Source organism: Chlorocebus sabaeus, chromosome 11 (assembly GCF_047675955.1).
Source record: "Chlorocebus sabaeus isolate Y175 chromosome 11, mChlSab1.0.hap1, whole genome shotgun sequence".
In the NCBI taxonomy this organism is placed as follows: domain Eukaryota; kingdom Metazoa; phylum Chordata; class Mammalia; order Primates; family Cercopithecidae; genus Chlorocebus; species Chlorocebus sabaeus.
Window position 1 is genome coordinate 116,510,261 of NC_132914.1, and position 22,552 is coordinate 116,532,812.

Here is a 22,552-nt window from a genome sequence, read left to right on the forward strand (position 1 = left end):
CAATACCCTATGATACTTCCCCAGCACATCATAGATCATCCTGCCTTATAACCACGTTTCTTGTCTTTTGCTCCCCATCCCAAACATACATACTATAGATTGTGAGATTCTTGAGGGCGAGTCTTATTTTTTTTAATTTTATTTTTACTTTATTTTATGTTATTTTAGCAAAGAGTCAATAAATCTTTGCTAAATAAATGGAATAACAATATTTCATTTTATGAAATGAAGGGCTTTGAAGGATGAGCAGGAGTTTGTCAGGTGGAAAAAGGGAGAAACAGGCCTCTCAGGTTAAGAATTGCAGGGCTACAGGCCACCCACTCCAAGGCACAAAAGTTACTAGTGGGTTAGCAACAGGACAGAGCAGTTTGAAAGGAAGGAGTCGCTTGTAGTTAGGCAGAGAGAAATGGTATGGTCCTCAGGCCTGAAAAGAGAAACCAGTTTGTTTAAAGGACGCTGCTCTGAGCCGGTGTCCCAGCAACCTGGGAGAGTTCACGATCCCCACGACACCGCCCCCACCAATTCCAGCCAATGAGGAAGCCCTCCTCCGCGTCCCGTAGCCAAGCAACCGGGTGCCCCCCTCCCCCGCCCCGCGGTTAGCAGTTGCCGACTTTCCCCGCAGTGCGATAAACCCCTCTTTGGGGCCGCCTTAGTTCTCGACCACTCTTGGAGGATGGGGATCTGGGAGCCCCTCCACGGGACCCCTCTCACACTTTGTCACTGGAATTTTATTTTTTTTTTTTAGTTCATATTTTATTTTGCTTATAGAAGAGAAAGATATCCCTTCCGAAGAGGCGGAAGCTTACAGAAGTTTGTAACCTTTCAAAAAGTAAATAATTGCAGGCTCACCTGATTCTGCCCTACCCGGACTTCCTCATCCCGTCTGTGGAAGACCCAGGTGCTTTCTCATTACTCCTCACGGAAACCGCTTTGGAATTCCTGTAATTGGGACTTGGGGATCAGGGAGAAGTTGCCGAAACCTCTCATACCAGTGACTACTGAAGTAGAAGATTCTGGAAAAATCCTTGCCTTGGGGGCACAGGCTGAAGCCTGAAGGATTTTTAAGATGACCAAGGTTCCAGCCACCAAGAAACTTCAGAGTTCCCCCAACGCGGGGGCTGTCCGGCCCTTTTATGCCTCGGAGAACCTAAGGCAGGTAAGTCTTCCCTCTTGCCGAAACCAATCATATTTTAGAGAACAAGTGAAATAGGAATTAGCCTCGAGACCAACAAGGGATAGGGGGAGAAAGGAGAGTCATGGTTGGTGTAATTAAATTGTCGAGACACATCCCTGTTGCTATCAATGGTCGGTTTCTCTTAAAGAATGAAAACGCGAACCAGAGCAGTGAGCTGGGCCATCCTATTAGCCAGTAATTCCAAAATGATGGAATAAATCAGCAGTGACACTGTAGAACATCAGAAAAAAATTAAGATGAATTGTAGGTTTGCCGTTCGCAGAACTTACTCTCAGAGATCTGCCGGTCTCCGGAAACAGGTGTATCCCCTCTCTCTATGGAGAGCTTGCAGAGGGTCAACTTGAGGTTCGAAGGCTAGGTTTGCCATTCACCAGCTGTGTGACTTTAGACAGGTTAACTGCTTCGCGTCTCTAGACTTTATTTCCTGTGTCTATGAAATTAGAACAGCAACATCAACTAGGCAGAAGCAGTGTGAGGACTAAATGGAATAAGCTATGAAAACTGTCCACTGTGATGTTAACGCTGGATAATGTGTTTATGGGACATGAAACGGTGTTGTTGATTTGAAAAACAAAGAAAAATCGATATGTGCTGAATGACTGAGGTTAATAGCTCCTGTTTTTAAATAACCATTAATGGGTAAGCACAACTGTAAGTGTGCATTTGTTATTGTACCCTCAAACCCCACTTTGCATGGATTGGCCAAGGTCAGCAATGCTGGTCCCCTCTGGTGCATCCACAAGGCACACTTGTGGCTCACAGTCACGCCCCAGGAAGGCGGGCCTGGCGGGCGGTCAGTCCATGAAGGAGAGCTTAAAACTCACAAGGGCTCTCCATGTGGTCCAAAATGTTCCCAAGCTGCTCTTCTCTAAGGCTCAACCTATCTCTGTGCACTCCTCATTACTCAGTCCTCTTAGCAAGACCACTATGCAAGATACAACCTTTTTCCATCTCCTTTCATCTCAAAATACCACACAGAAGGATGTTCAATCTAGAGCAGCCCCCTCTGGGGCTGAACTTTCCAGCATAGCAGTGGGGGAATGAATGAGGGAAAGAATGAAGAGGGAAACGAACACTTCAATAGGGAGGGTGAGCATCAGAGCAGGAGCAGCAGACACAATCACCCTGGGTTTGGATGTGCCTCTTCGCAGCCCTGTGGCCTTGGGCAAGTTGCAGAACTTCTCTGCTTCAGTGCTGCCATCTGCAAAACGGAAATATCATAGAGCTTCCTCATCGGATTGCTGTGAGCATTAAATGAGTTAATGTACGCCAAAAGCTATGAGCACAGTTCCTGACATATAGTAAGCACACTTTAGGTTTTAGTTTTATTGTTATTTCATTTATTTAGTAAAGATTTATTGAACCCCTGTTAGGTGCTAAACACTTGCTCTAGTTAAAAATGAGACTCGCTTTCAAGAATCTCACAATCTATAGTGTATATGCTTGGGAAGGGGAGTAAAAGAGATAAGAAACATTGTTATAATGCAGGTTGATTAATGATGTGTTGAGGAAGTATCGGAGGGTGTTGTGGGAGCCAAGAAAAGGGACAGCTCATTTAGATTCATGCGTGCATGTGTGTGTATTTGTGTGTGTGTGTCTGCATGTTGGATTTTGGGAAGAAACAAGCCATTGTACTCAAATAAATGCAATAGAAGTTTTCATCCTACCATAGAAAGATGTAGAGGGTGGAGGAAGATGTAGAAGTTGAAATGATCATCTCTTTCATGGGAGGAGGGTAGTGGGACTCAGGGAGGTCAAGTGATGGGAAGAAGGCTTCCAGGGAACTGTTGGATAGACCAAGACTTCCGGCCCAAAAGCTTCACTGAAATCCTTCTGCACCCCTCTCTACTTTCTAGGAAATAATGAAGATGCCAGGGGGTTCCTAGCTCACATTCAAAAGATCGTGCCTTTAGGAATTTCAAGGTTTTAGAGCTATAGTAAAGCATTAGTTAAACTAATCTAGGGTCACTAGAAAGTGACAAGCCACAAGGAAATATGTAGAGATCAGGATTGATGTCTGGGGTAAACCAAACGACTAATAATTGCAGTCACGATCATGATGATGATGATATTTGGCACGTATTGAGTGTGCATGCATCATGTGCCACGTATTGAACTCAAAAAACTCTTAAGTGTGATATTTTCAGAACCTTCTACAATCCTTCAAGCTATGAACTGTTACCTCCTCATGAGATGGCAACACTGAGGCTCAGAGAGGACAGGTCCCTTACCCAAGGACACCCAACGGGCAAGGAACAGAACTGGGGTTTAAATTCGGGTCTGTCTGGCTCTGAGCGCAAGCTCTTTCCATATCACCATTCTAGTCAAGCTGTGATAAATGGTTGTTCTGTTCAATGTGCCCAGCACCACAGGGGCTACAAAAATAAGGTATAAGACACAATCATTGGCTTCAAATAGCTTCCAGGTTTGTTTGGAGGAGGAAAGGGAATGACACCTAAAAATAGCATCACAAAATGCCAGGCGGCCGGTAAGTGTCCAGTGAGGAGGAATATGAGGAGTGGCCTCTCCTGGAGGAAGGTGTGGCCACACTGGCTGCGTGGTAATATTAAGAGTCCCCTGCATACTAGTATAATGAATGACTTTGGAAAAAACGTCAAAAGGGTCTCGAAGCCCTCTGAACTGGCCGTTTTCCTTTCTCACAGGGTTGGAGGTTGCTGTATCCTAATGAATATTCCACTGGTAACTGCCTTGTACAGGATCTTCATGATTTTTTTTTTAACTGAGGGAATATAAATAACATATGCAAATCCTCGGTTTGAAAGTCTTTTGTTAAAGAAGCCGTCTAGCTTGCCCGTATGTTGGGCCCCCTAATCTCCTTAGGGAGTCTCTTTTCCCTTTGTTTCCCAAGGAAGCAGAAGTCTAATGGGATCAGACATGGGGGAGGGGAGAAGCAGATTGTATATAGGATTACCACGGACCCATGATTTCTGCCTTGGAAAAGGCTGAAAAAGAGAGGTGCTTAGAACATTCCCCTTTATGTTCTAGAATGAGAACTCAAAAGCAGCATTTGACAAAAACTGTAAAGGTTTGCAATCCTTTATACAAGCTCCATCTCTTAGAGCCTGAACTTCCTACCTTGTTGTCATTAAAAACCCAGAGAGAAAAGAAGCATCCCTAATTTGGGCAGATTCTGAAACTTCCAGGAACCATTCCGGGTGCCTTGCTCATATCCTAGCTTTTAGTTATTAAAGGAGCAGATTCTGCCAGGTGCAGGGGCTCATGCCTATTATCTCAACAATTTGGGGGGCCGAGGCAGGAGGATCACTTGAGCCCAGGAGTTTGAGACCAGCCTGGGTACTATAGTGAGACCCCATCTCCACAAAAAGTAAAACAAACAAACAACAACAAAAAAAAAAACACTAGCCAAGTGTGGTAGCATATGCCTATGGTCCCAGCTTCTCGGGAGGCTGAGGCAGGAGGCTTGCTTGAGCCCAGGAGGTCAAGGCTGCAGTGAGCTGTGATTGTGCCACTATACTCTAGCCAGGGTGACAGAGCGAGATCCTGTCTCAGTAAATCAATCAACCAATAAAAGAGCATATTCTTCAGCAAACTCTGTGGGTTCGAACCCCAACACTGCCACTTACTAGGTTGTGTGACCTTGGGCCACTCACTTCCTCTCTGTGCCTCAGTTTGCTGCTCTGTGAAACAAGTGTATCACATTTTATCTAATCCAAGAAGCCTTCCATTTCCAGATGCATCACCATTTTCTTGTGCTGCTAAAAGAGAAAACCCAACAAATTAAACTATCACCTGTTTCAATTATGTGTCCCAGTTTCAGAGGTATTAAAATGCAGAAAGAAAAGGTGCATCTCAGAATAGATGAAATACATGTAAAAATGCTTCCTCGTCAAAGGGGTGTTGTGGGAATTAGAGGAGTTAATGTGGGTAATGCTGTTAGAACAGAGCCTGGTATAAAGTAAATACCATTAAATGGTAGCCACCATTATGGCGTTGTTTAATCCTTTCAACAACTCTATAATAGAGGTATTGTTAATAAGCTTTAGTACCTAGGTAGACTGGGGCTTGAAGATCCCCAGGGTCTAGTTCTCTGCTGAGAGGTAAGTTGACAGGTACCTGAAGAAGGGGACAAACCAGGCAGAATCCCAGGTATGGAAAAGATCTGGGCCTGACAGTCTCCATCCTTCCTGCTACCCCACCCCCTGCCCCCACCACCAAATGATGAGGATGGATGTCTCCAGAGATAGTTTTGGAAGCCCAGTCCAGCATACACCCAGCTGGGCTGCCTGGAGTCAGAAAAGGAGAACCAACATATTTGAGAAACATTTTCCCCAACAAGAGAAACCTTGACTCCCAGCACAATACGTTTCCACCGCAAACATAAAACGATTTTCCTCCTTGTCCAAATAGAAGAAATTGTGACCTGAAGAGATAAATGCTGGGCTGTGGTGAGTCGTTGGTTTCTGTTAAAGGTGACGTCAGTGCTCAGTGATCTCTCTGGCCTCTAATCACTGAGACCACGCCCCCTGCGTGGAATCACTGATTACCCTGAAAAAATAAAACAAAATAAAATATCTAACAACAACTTGAGATTCAGTTCTAAAGAATCTCAGCTGGCTGTACCTCCATTTTTATATCATTCATGACTTAAGCCAGGAAAAGAATAATGAGGGAGAAGAGACTCTTTTCTCTTTCCGAGGGGTTCTTCTAGCTCCATTGCTACTGCATGAGATAAATTGCAGAATTCATGCTTTCTGTTTAGGTGGTTTGTTTGGGTTTTTTTGTTTTGTTTTGTTATTTTTGTGGCCCAATGCTTTGGACAGGCAATGCTTGCCTTAGCGAATCTTGCTGTGTCTAATTGCATGGCCATGTGACAGTCGGCTCCTTTCTGTGATAAATCAGGATGCAGGGAAGGAGTGTGTTCATTACCTCCTGACATGGGAAAAGCGATTGACACTCTTCATGCTGTACAAAATGAAGCAGGCTATATGTCCCATCTGCAAAGAGGCAGCTGCTCTGCAGGGAGAGGGGAGGATGGGAGAGGAGTGAAGAAATGATCCAAGAGTCTCATTGATGGGATAATAAGCTTTGTAATTAGTTAGAAGCTCTGCCTTTGAAGTCAGGCAAAGGTGGGTTCAAATCCTCTTTTTGACACTCCAGCGTGAGTTTCTGGTAAATGGGGTTGAAGAACAATAAGATCTATGGCATAGATGTTTTGGAAGGATGAAATAAAATAACGCATGTGAAATACTGAACACAATACCCAGTTAGCCTCCAGTAAGTGGTGACAGTGGTCATTATTGTTACTTGTGCTCCTCTCCCTTCTCTGATTGGACATGAGTGCTACTATGACTGTTCTGAAGATACACTCAACCCAGAAATGAAGTCTAGAGGAACCTGAGTATTAACTGTAAAGTCACATAGTGAGGTCCATCATTAATGAGGCCAGGCCCCAGCTTAAGGGTAGAAGGGAAGAAGCAGGTCCAAAGATATTTTTAGAGTTGGTATGAGAATATGTTTGCATGAGAGATGCAATGTGTTAGTTGTGAAGAAGGGGGTGCTCCTGAGCATGGTTTGAGTCCCTTGGATTTACCTCTCAGCTCAGTCCCGTTATTCATGTTTTAATCCCATAGAGAGCCAAAGGGTAGGGAGGAAAAAGGAAAAGGAAAACACCATCAGTTAGGGTTGTTTTTGGCTGCAAGTAAGAGAAAAACTGAAAAGCAGCAAAGTAAACAAATAGGAATTTATTTTTCTCATGTGAGAAGTCTGGAGGTGGATAGCTGCTGGCATTGGCTTGAGAGCTCACTAGTGTCAGGCTGGCAAGGCCTTTTCCCTCGTGGTCACAAAATGACTGTCCCAGGTCCAGGCATCGCATCCATATTCCAGCAGAAAGAGGAAAAAGTAGAGAGGAAAAGCTATATTTGTCCCTTTTATGAGGCAAACAGAAGCTTTCTAAGAACCTTCCTGACCGTTTTTCTCTATTTCTAGTTTTCCAGAACAGCATCACCTCTCTTTTCTAGCAGTAAGAATGGCTGGGAAAGTATGCATCTAACATGAGTATAGAAAGCAGGGGCAAGGAAGCGATGGTGATATCGAAGATGAGTACTGGATTGACTATTCAGCAGTGACTTGCACAAATGATTTCACAAAAACTCAAATAATAGGGATTCCAAGCCATGCATTGACAGAGGATAACCCAAAAAAGAGAGTCATCCCTATCCCCTACCCTACACAACAACTGCTTAGGAATCTCAAGGGCACTTGTCCATAGTAGTACCCATCAAAGAGCTGCAGGGGTGAGGGATAAAGTAGAGTTCCCCCAGTGGGAACATTTATTCACTCAACTAACATGTACTGAGTTCCAAGTATGTGCCAAGCATGGTTACAGGTGGTGGGGACACCGAAGTGAATAAGGAAAATCAAATGAGACACTCTAGACACTCTGAAAAATGTAGGGAGAATAACATGATCATGGATCTAAACAAATGGAATGCGTGCCATCTTTATTCCTGTGACCCCCATCTGTTTCCACTGTTTGGTGAGGCTTAAGGAAATTCTGGTTAGATAAGCCTTTGCACAACTGTGGAAAGAAACTTATTCTTGACTTCCTTTCAACATCTCCACAGCCTCCAAAGACTCAGCCATCAGCTGTTACATTCAAAAGCTGCAAAAATTCATATGGGGTTCAGTGGCAAATAGCACTTCCATAAAATCTGACAGAAGCCAATTAAACCTTTCTTGGACTGAATAAACCAACATATTTTTTCTCAGAGATATTTCTGACAGCTAAATTCAAAATCATAATCATCATAATGGGATACCTTCTATCATGAGATGGTGGCATTTTCCCTTCCAAATTCCTGTTTTCAAACTCTGCTCAGAAAATTTCTTGCGGGGCTCAATTTTGATCTAATGTATTTCCGCCTAAATTGGAATTTATGCAATCGGTAGTTTTATTTAATAACTTGAAAATTAGCCGCGTCTGGCAATCGGCTTTCAAGCCTGGAAATGCCTCGGGGTTTCTGGATTTCACAAAGCGGGGAGATTATGCAACTGGGACAGATTCTGAGATAGGTTCAGCATTGTCAGGGGTTTCGTGGTGGGCTGTAGATCAGGGGCAGAATGGACAGAGATTATCCCCCCATTGCAGCCTGGTACATGATCAGGGTCATCTTTTGAGGTATATATTGAGCACCTCCCATGTGACAGATGTTTTGAGGGCGCTAAAATGCAGCAGACTTGTGGTCTTCTCCCAAGGAACCCACAGTGCTGTTGGAAAGAACATTTATAAATAACTATGAATCAAGACGGTGCATAACAACTACCAAAAGAAAGGCAAACTATATATATATATGAGTTTGAGGTAGAAACAAGTTCTATCATGGAAAGACAGGTGCAGTGAAGCCATCTGAATCTTGAATGTTGGCTGGATACAGACTTAGGGTGGTACTAGACACTGAGCCAAACCTAGAACTCATTTTCTAATACATTAGGGAGGAAGGGAGGGGGGCGTATTACCATTCTTCTGCAAAAGCCAAGTTCTTTCTTGGTATCCTGTCTGACAAAATGTTCCCTCACAGAGCTCCAGCAGATCACTCTTTTCACACTCTCCCTCTCCATACACAAAGTTACCCAAGTTTCTGTCCCAAAGGGTTGTCAAATTAGGGAGGACTTTGCCCCATGAACTCCCACTAAAGCTTTAAATAATTGGAAATATCTAGTGTGTTACTTCTCTCCAGGCTTTGCATTTCAGCAGAGTTTCTCAAATTTGGCACTGTTGAACATTTGAGACCACATAGGCTATCCCTTGCGTCGCAGGGTGTGAAGCAGCATTCCTGGCCTCTCCCTATTAGATGACAGTCACAGCCTCCCCATGGTGACAACCAAAAACATCTCAGTATTGCCAAATGTCCTCAGGGGGCAAGACCATTCACAGTTAAGAATCACCAGCAGAAAGATACTAAAGTCTTGACTACCCTTGCCCAGTCAAATGCCTATCTGATGGTAAAACCTTCCCCATCTAAATAAATGATCCTGTCACGTACCCAGTTGTTCAAGTAGAAACCCAAGCTTCATCTATGACCTCTGCCTCTTCATCACCCCATATGTCCAATTAACTGCCACAGGGTGGGTGTTCAGTGGATGCTGCCTCCTTCCCCAAGGTTACTACCTGGTCCATAGCACCATTATTTATTGCCAAGACCATCCCATTGGCCCCATAACTATACTTTTTACCTTCCATCTGACCCATTGTCTTTTAATGCAAGTGTGATACTGTCATTCCCCTTGTTAAAACAATTCAATGACCGTCTGTTGTCCTCACAATGAAGATGAATATCTTTAACGAAGTTTAAAAGTCTCTGCATGATCTGGCTGATGGCAGGTTCTTCAGCCTCATCTTTCATCACTTGGTCACCATTAAGGAGTCACACTAGTTTTGGAATTTCTGCCTGATATCTTCCTCCTCCTCTTAGAACATTCTCTCTCTCTCTCTCTCTCTCTCTCTCTCTCTCTCTTTCTCTTTCTCTCTCTCTCTCTTTTTTTCTCTCTCTCTCTTTCTCTCTCTCTCTCTCTCTCTCACACACACACACACACACACACACACACACACACACACAAAATCTCTCCTACATCTTTCAGTGTCAGCTTAAATGTCATTTCTTTTGAGAAGACTTCCCTGGCCACCACCTCCCAATCCAAGTCACATGCTTCTTTTGCACCACAAAATTCATCTTTGTAATACTATCTTCCCTAGGAAACTATAAGCTCCTCCAGAGCAAGAAACGTGGTAGCTTTTTTGTTGTTACCACCTTGGTATCCCACAGGACCTGCCACATGGTAGATGTACAACTAAGACTTGGATGAGTAGGATCTTTCTAGTGCTCTCTTGTCTCATAAGCAGCCATTAATTACATAACATTAAAGCCAAACCAACCCTGCTTAAGACAGAAAAAGGAAGCCGGGCACAGTGGCTCACACCTGTAATCCCAGCACTTTGGGAAGCCGAGGCAGGCAGATTATGAGGTCAGGAGTTCGAGACCAGCTGATCAACATGCTGAAACCCCATCTTTACTAAAAATACAAAAATTAGCCAGGCATGGTGGCATGAACCTGTAATCCCAGCTTCTCAGGAGGCTGAGGCAGGAGAATTGCTTGAACCCGGGAGGTGGAGGTTGCAGTGAGCCCAGATTGTACCACTGCACTCCAGCCTGGGTGACGGAGTGAGACTCCATCTAAAAAAAAAAAAAAAGAGAGAGAGAGAGAGATAGAAAATGGAGCCTGCAGTTTAGACAGGACATAGAGAGGGAATAACTTGGAGCTACCTCTCAAGACCTCCCCTCAAACAGTCAAATTCTTATTGGTTTTTCACGGCAATACCTTTCCAGAAATTTGCATGGTGGTGGAGCAGGCATAGCCCTTACCTAGAATTAAGAGACCTGGTTCCCAGCTCTCTCACTATCTGGCTGTATGACTTTGTGTTTTGTTGTGTTTGTTTGTTTGTTTGTTTGTTTGTTTGTTTGTTTGTTTTGAGACAGTCTCACTCTGTCACGCTGGCTGGCATGAAGTGGCACGATCTCAGTTCAATTCAATCTCCATCCCCCAGGTTCAAGAGATTCTCTTTTCTCAGCCTCCCAAATAGTTGGGATTACAGGCACATGCCACCATACCTAGCTGATTTTGGGGTTTTTTTGTATTTTTAGTAGACACGGGTTTTGCCATATTGCCCAGGCTGGTCCTGAACTCCTTGGCTCAAAAGATCTACCCACCTCGGCCTCCCAAAGTTCTGGGATTACAGGCGTGAGCCACTGCACCTGGTCTGGCTGTATGACTTTGGACAAATCACTTAACCTCTTTGATTTCTTTGTCTTCATCTGAAGAAGCAGGGAATCTTAACCTGGAAATTGCTAGGCTCCCTTGATGGCACGTGAAAAAAAAAATAATGACTACCACTTACTGAGCATCTATTTTGCACCAATTGCTTTGCATATATTATTAAAATGAACTCTTCAGTCCAGTGTGGCAGGTGCTATCATGACATCTAATCTCTACTTGTAGACATGAGGAAACTGAGGCTTGAAGAAGTTTTGCAACCTTCCCAGAGACACCAGAGAAGCAGGTGGTGGAGTTAGGATTTGAATCCAGGACCAAATAACTACAGAAAGCGTGTGCTCTTAAGATAAGCCTGGGAGGTTGCAGTAAGAAGGGGCAAGTATATCTCTAAAAGGGGCAGCTATTGGTGCAATTTTTAAAGAATATATTTTAAAAGTCTCTGGAAGAAAGGGGGAAGTGCCAATTTTAGCTGTAGGCAATGCAAACAAGAATGTGACTATGCCCGTGACCACAGACAAGGATATTTGCATTTTCTTGAGCTTTTCCTAAAATATGCTAGCAGGTTTCTGCCAGAAAAAACACAGCTAAGGATGAGAAAAAGAGGGGAAAAAAACCTGCGTGTGACTTAGACTCATCTTTTCTTTCTTTCTTTCTTTCTTTCTCTTTCTTTCTTTCTTTCTTTCTTTCTTTCTTTCTTTCTTTCTTTCTTTCTTCTTTCTTTCTTTCTTTCTTTCTTTCTTTCTTTCTTTCTTTCTTTCTTTCTTTCTTTCTTTCTTTTTCCTTTTTTCTTTCTTTCTTTATTTATTTATTTATTTTGAGACAGAGTCTTACTCTGTCGCTGAGGCTGGAGTGCAATGACGTGATCTAGGCTCACTGCAGCCTCTGCCTCCTGGGTTCAAGTGATTCTTCTGCCTCAGCCTCCTGAGTAGCTGGGGTTACAGGCACACCCCCCCCTCCATGCCCAGCTAATTTTTGTATTTTTAGTAGAGATGGGGTTTCACCACATTGGTCAAGATGGTGTCGAACTCCTGACCTCGTGATCCACCCACCTTGGCTTCTCAAAGTGCTGGGATTACAGGCATAAGCCACCATGCCCAGCCTAGACTCATCTTTCTAAATAATGTTCATTTCGATGAAGATTTATAAGCCATTTCTAATTAGAGTCACCTTTCTAAGAAAGGCATATTTTGATCCTCCGTCAATATACTGCCAAGACCTGCTAGATAAAACGGAGAGAAAGACAGGCCCAATCAGCGAGAGATGAGGCTCTGGGGTATGTGTGGCTGAAATGCTGATACTTGTAAACAGCTTAATTGGGTTGAATAATTTGAGTAAATATCAAGTTAAATGGATTCACTCTGAATCCAAGCTCTGACCCACTGAAATTTTTATTTTCTCCAAAACAAATTCTGTATCATAATTGCCTGTTTATTTTTCTGATCTCACCACTAGACTTGTAGCTCCTTGAGGAAAGTGACCACATGTTTCCCATGATTCTATCCTAGCGCCTTGCACAGGGGCTGGTACTGGCAAAATGTTCAATATTCTCTAGTCTCTCTTCTCAGGACCAAGGATAGTTCCACACAGTGAGGCAACACATTCCTTAGGCAACTGGAAATTCCATTTGGGCAAGGCCTACAAATGTTTTATCACTATATTCCCAGTACATGCTGGGTGCCCCATAAATATGAATACCATTCTAATACTTGCTATGTAACCTTGGGCAAGTTACTCTCTGTGCCTCAGTTTCCCTCTCCGTACAAAAATAATAACAGTTCCTGCCTCATCGGGTTGTTGGGAGGATCAGGGATAGCCCCAGGCAGGTAGTAAGTGCTCACAAAATGTTATCTCTTAATATTCTCACTTCAAAATCAAAGCCAATGGCTCCCAAATATCAAGAATTAAAACATTTAAATACTGACATTTCCAGAGATGACAATTCTCATGCTGATCATTTTTATGCATTCAGGAAAAGGCAGCCAAAACGTTAACATGACTAAAATGTTTCACTTCTAAGAGCCCTTGAAGAAAATGCCCAAAAGGCAATTAGCACATGACTGTCGCCTGTGTTGCTATTACTTATTAGCTGATCCCATCCTCTGCTAATCAAACTGCTTCTTTGATATTTTTAGACCTCTTAAAAGAGGCTCCTCAAAACTCAGGAAGCAATGCTTGTTGGCAGGTACCAAGGAATTTGAGACGCCATGAATACGGCATTCTCGTAGGGAATGTGAGAATGGTGAGAGCATTCTGCAGGGTCTTTTAGAACGCGAGTAAGCAGTTTGGATGCTTCTTTAACCCTAACTAGCCTCCTCACCTTTTCACTTCCTGCCCCAACCAGCAAACAGCCATTCCAGTCCCCTTTTCCTTGTGTTCTATGGCTCAGGATTTAAATTGCCCCAGTAAAAGCACAGTTCTTGAATTTCCTTCACTAAACAGACAAACTCTAGCCAGAACTGATTGAGTTAGCACCTGGATCATGGGCTCATTCTGGATTTTGAGTCCCAATTCTGATGTTGTTTGCCTGCTCTGTGACCTTACACTTCCCATTTCACTTCTCTGATGCTGAAGGCTCTCACCTGTAATTGAATCTCGTGAAGATTCAAGATAATGTTCGTAAGGACTGAGTCCAAAATAATAGCTAAGGTTGATTTGTGATTGACATTTTTCAATGCTCTTGGTGTTTTATGTACATCCCAACCATCCCCATGTTCTGGTGTATGTAATGCCAAATTGGCTCTTTTGTCCAGAAAAAGATGGCATAGTATTCAGAAAAGAAATCTCCTGATGAATCATCATTCTCTCAAGGTCGTCCTGGAGGTATGTTTTTGTATTCTCCATGAGGTTAAAAACGACGTCAATGTTTTAAGAATAAGTAATTGGTACATTATATAGCCATGATTATGATAATGGAAGTAACTGATGTTATTGGCTGTGTACTTAATTGTGTGTCTTGTGCCATGCAAACCCCTTATGTGAGTTATGCAATTCCATGCACTCTACAGTGCTAAGAGGCAGGCATTATTAATTCCATTTTACAGATGAGGAAACCTGTCAACAAGGGTCATACAGCTGCTGATTAGTGGACTATCCATCCTTTTTAACCATTATGCTGTATTTCTCAACAAGGTAAACTTGACTTTTCCCTGGGGGTGGGTGGGTTGAGAGAAAATATACCCCCACTCTCAAAAGAAGAGCAGAAGGGGCCGGGCGCGGTGGCTCAAGCCTGTAATCCCAGCACTTTGGGAGGCCGAGACGGGCGGATCACGAGGTCAAGAGATCGAGACCATCCTGGTTAACACGGTGAAACCCCGTCTCTACTAAAAAATACAAAAAACTAGCCGGGCGAGGTGGCGGGCGCCTGTAGTCCCAGCTACTCGGGAGGCTGAGGCCGGAGAATGGCGTGAACCCGGGAGGCGGAGCTTGCAGTGAGCTGAGATCCGGCCACTGCACTCCAGCCTGGGCGACAGAGCTACACTCCGCCTCAAAAAAAAAAAAAAAAAAAAAAAAAAGAAGAGCAGAAGGAAGGATAAATACCCACTTTGAAAAGCTTTGGAGGATAAATAAAACATTGACTGCATCTTATAACTGTTCACTTCTGGCTTCTCCTCACCCACCAAAGCCAAGGTCCAGGGTGTGTTGAGACACAGTCTCTCTCTGTTGCCCAGGCTGGAGTGCAGTGGCACAATCTGGGCTTACTACAACCTCCGCCTCCCAGGTTCAAGGAATTCTCATGTCTCAGTCTCCTGAATAGCTGGGATTACAGGTGTGTGCCACCTAATTTTTTTGTATTTTTAGTAGGGATGGGGTTTCACCGTGTTCACCAGGATGCTCTCAAACTCCTGACCTCAGATGATCTGCCCGCCTCAGCCTCCCAAAGTACTTGGATTACAGGCATAAGCCACTGCACCTGGCCCAGGGCGTGTTTCAAGGACACCCTATTCACCCCAGTAGTCCCTGAAGTTGACAACTGACAGACATTCCACAGGGCTCTCAATCCACTCCAGTCCCTCCAAGAACCCCACGAAGTCTCCATCCCATCTTTTGTAATGTCACGAATCACGAATACACTCTGTTCATTGAATGAAGCCTGGGATTATCTCATCAACACAACTTTATCTTTGCCTCTTATTGCTCCCTTCAGATATTTTCAGTGCAGGAGCCTGCATAAAAATGGTGTACCCAGTCCCTTTTCTGCTCACCCTTGGGTGACAGCCACTCTAGTAGTCTCTTTAAGTCACAAAACACAGCCACAATTCAAAAACCAAAAGCATTGACAAGATATTAAGCAACATTACAACCTTCCCTCAAGGAGAAGAGTGGTCCCGTTCTCTTCCCTTCTAAGGATGGTTTCAGGCAGGCCACCCAGGAGGGAGATGTGGGGTGTGCCCCTATCTTGAACCAGGGAGATCCCCAGCTCTCCTTTGCTTTCTTTTTTTTTTTTTTTTTTTCTTTCTGAGACAGTCTCACTCTGTCACCCAGACTGGAGTACAGTAGCATGATCTCAGCTCACTGCAACCACCACCTCCTGGGTTCAAGCATTTCTTTCACCTCAGCCTCCTAAGTAGCTGGGACTACAGGCACATGCCACAACACCCAGCTAATTTTTTTTGTATTTTTAGTAGACACAAGGTTTCACCATGCTGTATTTTTAGTAGAGACAGGGTTTTTCCATGTTGGCCAGGCTGGTCTCAATCTCCTTACCTCAAGTGATCTGCCTGCCTCAGTCTCCCAAAGTGCTGGGATTACAGATGGGAGCCACCGTGCCCAGCCTCTCCTTTGCTTTCTAACTGTGTTGGCTGGAAAAGAAAATAGGAGACATGGGATAGCTCTTATCAGCACTGCCATAAAATGGTTCTGTTCTCTCTAGGTCCAGCAGATGCCTAAAATTGGCTCATTCTGAAGGTAATTTTGTTGGCTTTTTCAAAGTTCTCTACTACAGCACTCTGGTTCCTGCTCTCGACATATTTTCTATGAGCTGTGCACTCCCCTCAGATCCTGGTTTTTCAGAAATCCACCCCTTTCAGACTCATGGTATTGGAGTCTCCTGCATTACTGGTGGGAGTCATTATGGGCAGGATCCCAGGTTGCTGTTTCTGCCTTTGGTGTCACATCTGATCCCCAGGTTTCACACACCCCTGACATACCACTGAAGACAAGCACTACTTCCTGACACAGCAGCTATTCTCCATCTCTCTACCTTCTTTGCCCCAGAAGCACTTCCTAGCCTGCCTCTGTTCTCTGGATTTTCCAGGAGGGTGTCAGAGACCAGCCCGCCAGTCCCCAGCTGCAGGGATCTCATCTTCAACTCTTGAGCAATCCCAATGGTGGTCTCTCCCTCATTCATTTTGAGGTGAAGGATAAAGCATCCTCTTTCCTTTGGGGTCAGGATTCAAAGCATCACAGAAGCTATTGATGAAATTGCTTCACAAGTGCCTCTCTCCCTTTCCACTCTCTAGTTTTGTATTCTCAAAGTGGGTAAGAATTGAGAGTTCCATTCTCCCATTGCTACCTTGAAGATGCCTTCAGGGTGGTCTTTCTCACTTTCACTTGGTGTCTGATGCTTATCTTGAGCCCTCAGTCTATACTATCTGTGTTAGTCCATTCTCATATTGCTGTAAAAAAATACCTGAGACTGGGTAACTTATAATGACAAGAAGTTTAATTGGCTCATGGCTCTGCAGGCTGCACAGGAAATATGGCAGCAACTACTTCTGGAGAGGCCTCAGGAAGCTTTTACTCATGGTGGAAGGCAAAGCGGGAGTGAGAGCCTTACATGGCAGGAGCAGGACCCAGAGAGAGAGGGGGAGATGCTACAGACTTTTAAACAACCAGATCTTGTAAGAACTTTATTGTCAGAACAGCAACAAGAGGTTAGTGCTAAACCATTCATGAAGGAACCACTCTTTGCTAAAGCATAGCAAGAGTGACCTTTACTCCAGTTCCCAGTAAGTTCCTTGTTTCCATCTGAGACCACCTCAGCCTGGACTTCATTGTCCATATTACTATCAGCATTTTGGTCACAACCATTCGGCAAGTCTCTAGGAAGTTCCAAACTTTCCCTCATCTTTCTGTCTTGTACTGAGTTGTACAAACTGTTCCAAACTCTGCCTATTACCCAGTTCCAAAGTCACCTCTGCATTTTCAGTTATCTTTATAGTAATGCCTCACTCCAAGTATCAATTTTCTGTATTAGTCAGTTCTCACACTGCTATAAAGAATTACCTGAGATTTATGAAGAAAAGAGGTTTAATTGACTCTCAGGAAGCATAGTTGGGGAGGCCTCAGGAAACTTACAATCATGGCAAAAGGGCAAAGGGGAAGCCAGCACATCTTCACATGGCCAGCAGGAGAGAGAGAAAGTAAAGGGGGAAAGAGCTACACACTTTCAAAACAACTAGATACCATGAGAATTCACTCACTATTGTGAGAACAGCAAGGGGGAAATCTACCAACATGATCCAATCACCTCCTACCAGACCCCACCTCCAACACTGGGGATTATAATTCGACCTGAGATTTGAATGGAGACATGAGTCCAAACCATATCACTATCCTGCCTGTTAGTCTATCCTGTTATCCTACCATTTACTAAGGGTTCACTGTGTGCCAGGTGATTTACAAACGGTGTTTTGAAACCTTACGACAACTTTGTGAGGAAGGTGTTATCACCTCCCTTTTACAGATAAGAAAACCAAGGCTCAGAATTTAAACATGACTTACAAGATGTTGCACTGCTAATGGATGGAGAAGCTAACCCTGAAAACCAGCCCAGTCTGGCCCAAAAGTCCCATTTCCCTCTGCAGGATGACCAGAGCTGCTAATAATTGCTGGGATGGAGTCCTGGCTTCATTCTCAAGTTTCTTAAAATTCACTTTCCAGTTAGACACAGTGGCTCATGCCTGTAATCCCAGCACTTTGGGAGGCCGAGATAGGTGGACCACTGAAGGTCGGGAATTCAAGACCAGCCTGGCCAACATGGTGAAACCCCGTCTCTACTAAAAATACAAAAATTAGCCGGATGTGGTGGTGGTGGGTACCTGAGATCCAAGCTACTTGGGAGGCTGAGGCAGGAGAATCACTTGAACCAGGGAGGCAGAGGTTATAGTGAGCCGATTGCGCCACTGTACTCCAGCCTGGGTGACAGAGTGAGACTCTGTCTCAATAATTAAAATTAAAATTAAAAAATAAATAAATAAATAAATAAATTCACTTCTACATGATACTCATACAGCCTGTACGAGCCCTCCTCACTACCAAAGACTCTTAAGCTCAGGAGAAGTTACAGGAGCATTTGAGAGGGTGGAATGGGGGTTATGACACTGTTCACATCAGATGCAGCTGGCTCAGGGTCACTCACAATTACTCACAAAACAAAGTGTCCCTTTTCTCCTTTTTTTTTTTTAATGTAAGAACATCGTCCTCCTGCAAATTGACTCGAAAGGAAGCCAGATTTCACTGTTCCTTGTCTGCCTGTGAAGGAAGATAGCCTCTTTCAGCACTTAAAGGACCTTAATCCATGATAGGGGACTTCATGAAGTGGCTGGGGATGTCGATCAGAGGTCAGATGGCCCCTAAGTAGCCAACCCAGATCCAAAGGAAATCAAATAATGTAACTCCCCAGAAAGCAGTTTTTATTTCACCAAAGGTTTGAAAACTGTGCATTAAACAAATCTCTCAAAATCTCTCTGTCCATCTCTGTCTTTCTCTGTCTCTCTGTCTATATTTCTCTCTGTCTCTGTCTCTCATTCTTTGTCTCTCTATGTTTCTCTCCTTCTCTCTCCCCTCTTTCCATCTTCTTCTTCTTGTTCTTTTTTTTGTTTTTGTTTTTGTTTTGTTTTTGTTTTGAGACAGAGTTTCACGCTTGTTGCCCAGGCTGGAGTGCAGAGGCGCGATCTTAGCTTACTGCAACCTCTGCCTCTGGGTTTCAAGCAATTCTCCTGCCTTAGCCTCCCAAGTAGCTGGGATTACAGGTGCCCACCACCACACCTGGTTAATTTTTTATATTTTTAGTAGAGACGGGGTTTCACCATGTTGGCCAGGCTGGTCTCAAACTCTTGACCTCAGGTGATCCACCGGCCTCGGCATCCCAAAGTGCTGGGATTACAGGCGTAAGCTACTGCGCCCAGCCACACCCCTTTCTTCTCACCTTCTTCCTCGCTATCTGCTCTCTCTCTCCGTGCTCTCTTGCTCTCTCTCGTGTTTCTTTTTCACTCTCTCTCACCCTCTTTCTAGCTATCTACTGTCTCCCTGCTCGCTTGCTCTCATTCTCTCTCTTGTCTCTCTCCTCCCTCTTTCCCTTCTTCTCCATTTCTCTGTCTCTCTTTCTCTGTCTACCCTCCATCATGACACCTAACAACATTTGTTAGTTCTTCCTATGCTTCCTTTTAGCTTTTTAAATAATTGTAACAATTTTATCTGTTTAAAAAGTGAACAGAAAAACCCTAGACAGCCTGTTCACTTGGACATCAAGGAAAGCAGACTTTCAGACCAATTGCTAGGCAATCCAATCCCACAGACTCCTTGTTTCATTAATGTGCTTTCGTCTGCCTAGATTGTAATGGGAGTCTGTCTGTAATTGTGTACTTTAGGTAAATAGATCATTAGATAAGATTGATAACAGAGTGGCTTAGGTAATGTTTTAAACCAAAAGCAGAAAATCATCAGGGTGTCTCCAACTGTAAATGACAGGACCACAATTCATGCAGTTTCAGTTAAGAGTCTGTCAGGGTTTTTCAGCATAAATCGCCATTTTCTGAAGGTTCACCTTTCTGCTTTAACAAAGAAACAGGAAGACTTTCTTTCCAGCTACAGCACAGTGCAAGGGGCTCCAGGCAAATGGATGTGGGTTTCTTTGGGTTATTTATAACCTGATATCAAGTTACTGCTCATTAATGTAGACCACAAATGTTTTTACAAATAATTTCTTCATTTTGCAAAGCCTGGTTCTCAGCCTTTACTGCTGCTTCAACCAGGGTCACAGAGCACTCAGACACTGTCTTTGTGTTCAAGTAGCAGTAGAATTCAGGCCAACAGAGACCAAGCCAGAGAAATCTCTTCTTGGGTTAAAGAGGCAGAACAATCCAAACTGGATTCTCCCAGTTCTGAAGATGGGGTCCCATCATCTAGAGACGCAGAGTCATGGAGTAAACTTGTAGGACATCTAACCAGCTTCCTATTCATAATGGGGGGATGTGTAATGTTTCTGGCTATCAGGCATAGTATGAGCCATGGCTCTGCTATTTCCTTGCTGTATGATCCTTGGCCAAATCACCTCTCATGCCAAGCCTCAGTTTCCTTATCCACAAAATGGAGATAAAGATAGTGCCTACTTTTAAAAGTCTTGAAACTTGGGTAACCAGGGTAACTTGGTCTCCCTGAGGGAGGGCTGGCCTGAGGTGGGCACAGTACTAACAGCTGGTCTGATCTTATATACTGTCTTCCTATTTGTTGGTAAAATTGTTGGCCTGGGTTCAGGCACATATTCAGAGCTCATGAAAACCAGACAGATTAGGAAGTTCCTCCCTTTAAGAAGCTTTCTCCAACTCTCTCCTTGTTTTCTTCCTCCCCAAGTCTGCGGGGCTCCACAGTCATAGCCTTCATCATGCAACTGCTGATACATCTGTGTCACCACCAGCAGCAGATTCATTAGAGCAGGAACAGCCGTTAATCATCTTTGAATTCGTTCATTTATTCAAAAACTATTTGTAGCACACCTACTATGTACCGATGCAGGGCAGATGAGCCTCAAAATTGGGGCTTAGCCTGGGAGGGTTCTCGGCTTTGCCCAGGAAAGAATTCAAGGGCAAGCCAGTAATGTTAGATAGCTATTTTTATTGAAGTGGCAGTGTACAGCAGCAGCAACAGAACTGCTGCTCCTTGCAGAGCAGGGCTACTCCACAGGCAGGGTGCCCCAAGTAGCAGCTCAGAGGCAGTTCTGCGGTCACATTTACACCCATTTTTAATTATATGCAAATTAAGGGGCAGAATATGTGGAATTTTCTAGAAAAAAGGGTGGTAATTTCCAGGTTGTTGGCTTGTTGCCATGGAAAGGGTAACTTCCAGTTGTTGCCATGGCACTGGTAAGCTGATGCGGCACCCTGGTGGATGTGGCTTAGAAAATAACTGCTTCTGCCTTGTCCCTGTTTTAGCTAGCCCTCAATTTAGTCCAGTGTCCAAGTCCCATCTCCTGAGTCAAGTCCTGCCTCCTACCTCAGTACCAGTTGAGCCCCATGGAAAAAAACACAATAGATATTTGTTGAACAAATTAATGACACATCTTGCCCCAAATAGTGGACCTATTATCTCCTTGTACAGCTACTTGCTCTAAACAGTACAAATTCTATTTAAAATGTATTGTTCTTTTTTTAAAATTTCCACTCATTCTTAACTTTAGATTTTTCTGGATAATTCCAGAATATTCTAGAGGGCCATTTACTCCTGGGACCAGCCATCTTCACTGAAATCTCTTTGAATATCTGAGATGAGGTTTTCTGTGGAAATCAAGGTTCCCTAGGTTCTGCACCTTTTGCTTTGTTATTAGAATGATACACAGTTATCCATTTCATTTTATTTCATTCATTTCATTTATATTCATATTCATTCACTTATATTAATTTCATTTTCTAGAGTCTCTCACCATCTAATGCCATATTTCTTTCTAGAGACTTTAGCAAAGAACTCATGTCAATCTTTTATGAGATTGTTCAGACCATTTCCCTCCAAAATCTAGTGCAGACTATGACCAGAATTATCTCCTTCCCAATACAATATCACTCCCCAGATATAGACACTGTGGTGAACTTTCCCCAAAGTTTCCATCCAGTTTTCTTCCTTTATTGGCTCTTGGTCCATTTTTCACTTTATTTCTGTGTTTGTCCAAAGATTAAATTCCTAGCAATGCAAATGAGAAATATATCAGATGTTTCACTTCAGGTTTCCAACAAAGGCCTGAAAAATTGGCCTTTCATCATTGCAATATCTTGCAAGAGGACAAATTTTGCAATGTCTTGCATTTCTCTCTGTGTTCTGAAGTCCTTTCCCCTAGTATAATTTTTCTAAATTATTTTATTCTCACCCAAATGCTTTAAAAAACAATTTTATTAAAGTATAACATACCTAGAGAAAAGTACACAAATATAAGTGCATAGTTTTATAAGCTTTTACACAGTGAAAAGATCCATGCAACCTCTTCACCAAAATCAAGATACAGACCATTACCAGTGCTGTTGTTTCAACTTTTGTCCTCTCCAAAACTCATGTTGAAATTTAATTGCCATTGTAGCACTACTAAGAAATAGGGGCCTTTTTGATTGAAATGTAATATTTGTAAATATGTCTATGGGTACAGGTGATATTTTGTTACATGTATAGTATGTGTAATGATCAAGTGCAAGTACTGAGGATACTTATCACCAAGACCATTTATCATTTCTATGTATTGAGAACATTTCAAGTCCTCACTTCAAGCTATTTTTAAATGTATAATACATTGTTGATAACTATTATTACTCTACTCTGCTATCCAACATTATAACTTATTTCTTC

At 43.3% G+C, this 22,552-nt stretch overlaps 1 protein-coding gene across 3 annotated transcripts in view; it reads left to right on the forward strand.

Moving 5' to 3' along the window:
* Window positions 1–605: 605 nt before the first annotated feature.
* CCDC60 (coiled-coil domain containing 60) overlaps window positions 606–22,552 on the forward strand; it is a 205,289-nt gene continuing 183,342 nt past the window's right edge. For all 3 annotated transcript variants that reach the window (XM_008004897.3, XM_008004901.3, XM_008004903.3), the window contains exon 1: window positions 606–1,156. In XM_008004897.3, coding sequence (XP_008003088.3) covers window positions 1,067–1,156 — 90 coding nt within the window. In that variant the 5' untranslated portion in view covers window positions 606–1,066. The remainder of the gene's footprint in view (window positions 1,157–22,552) is intronic.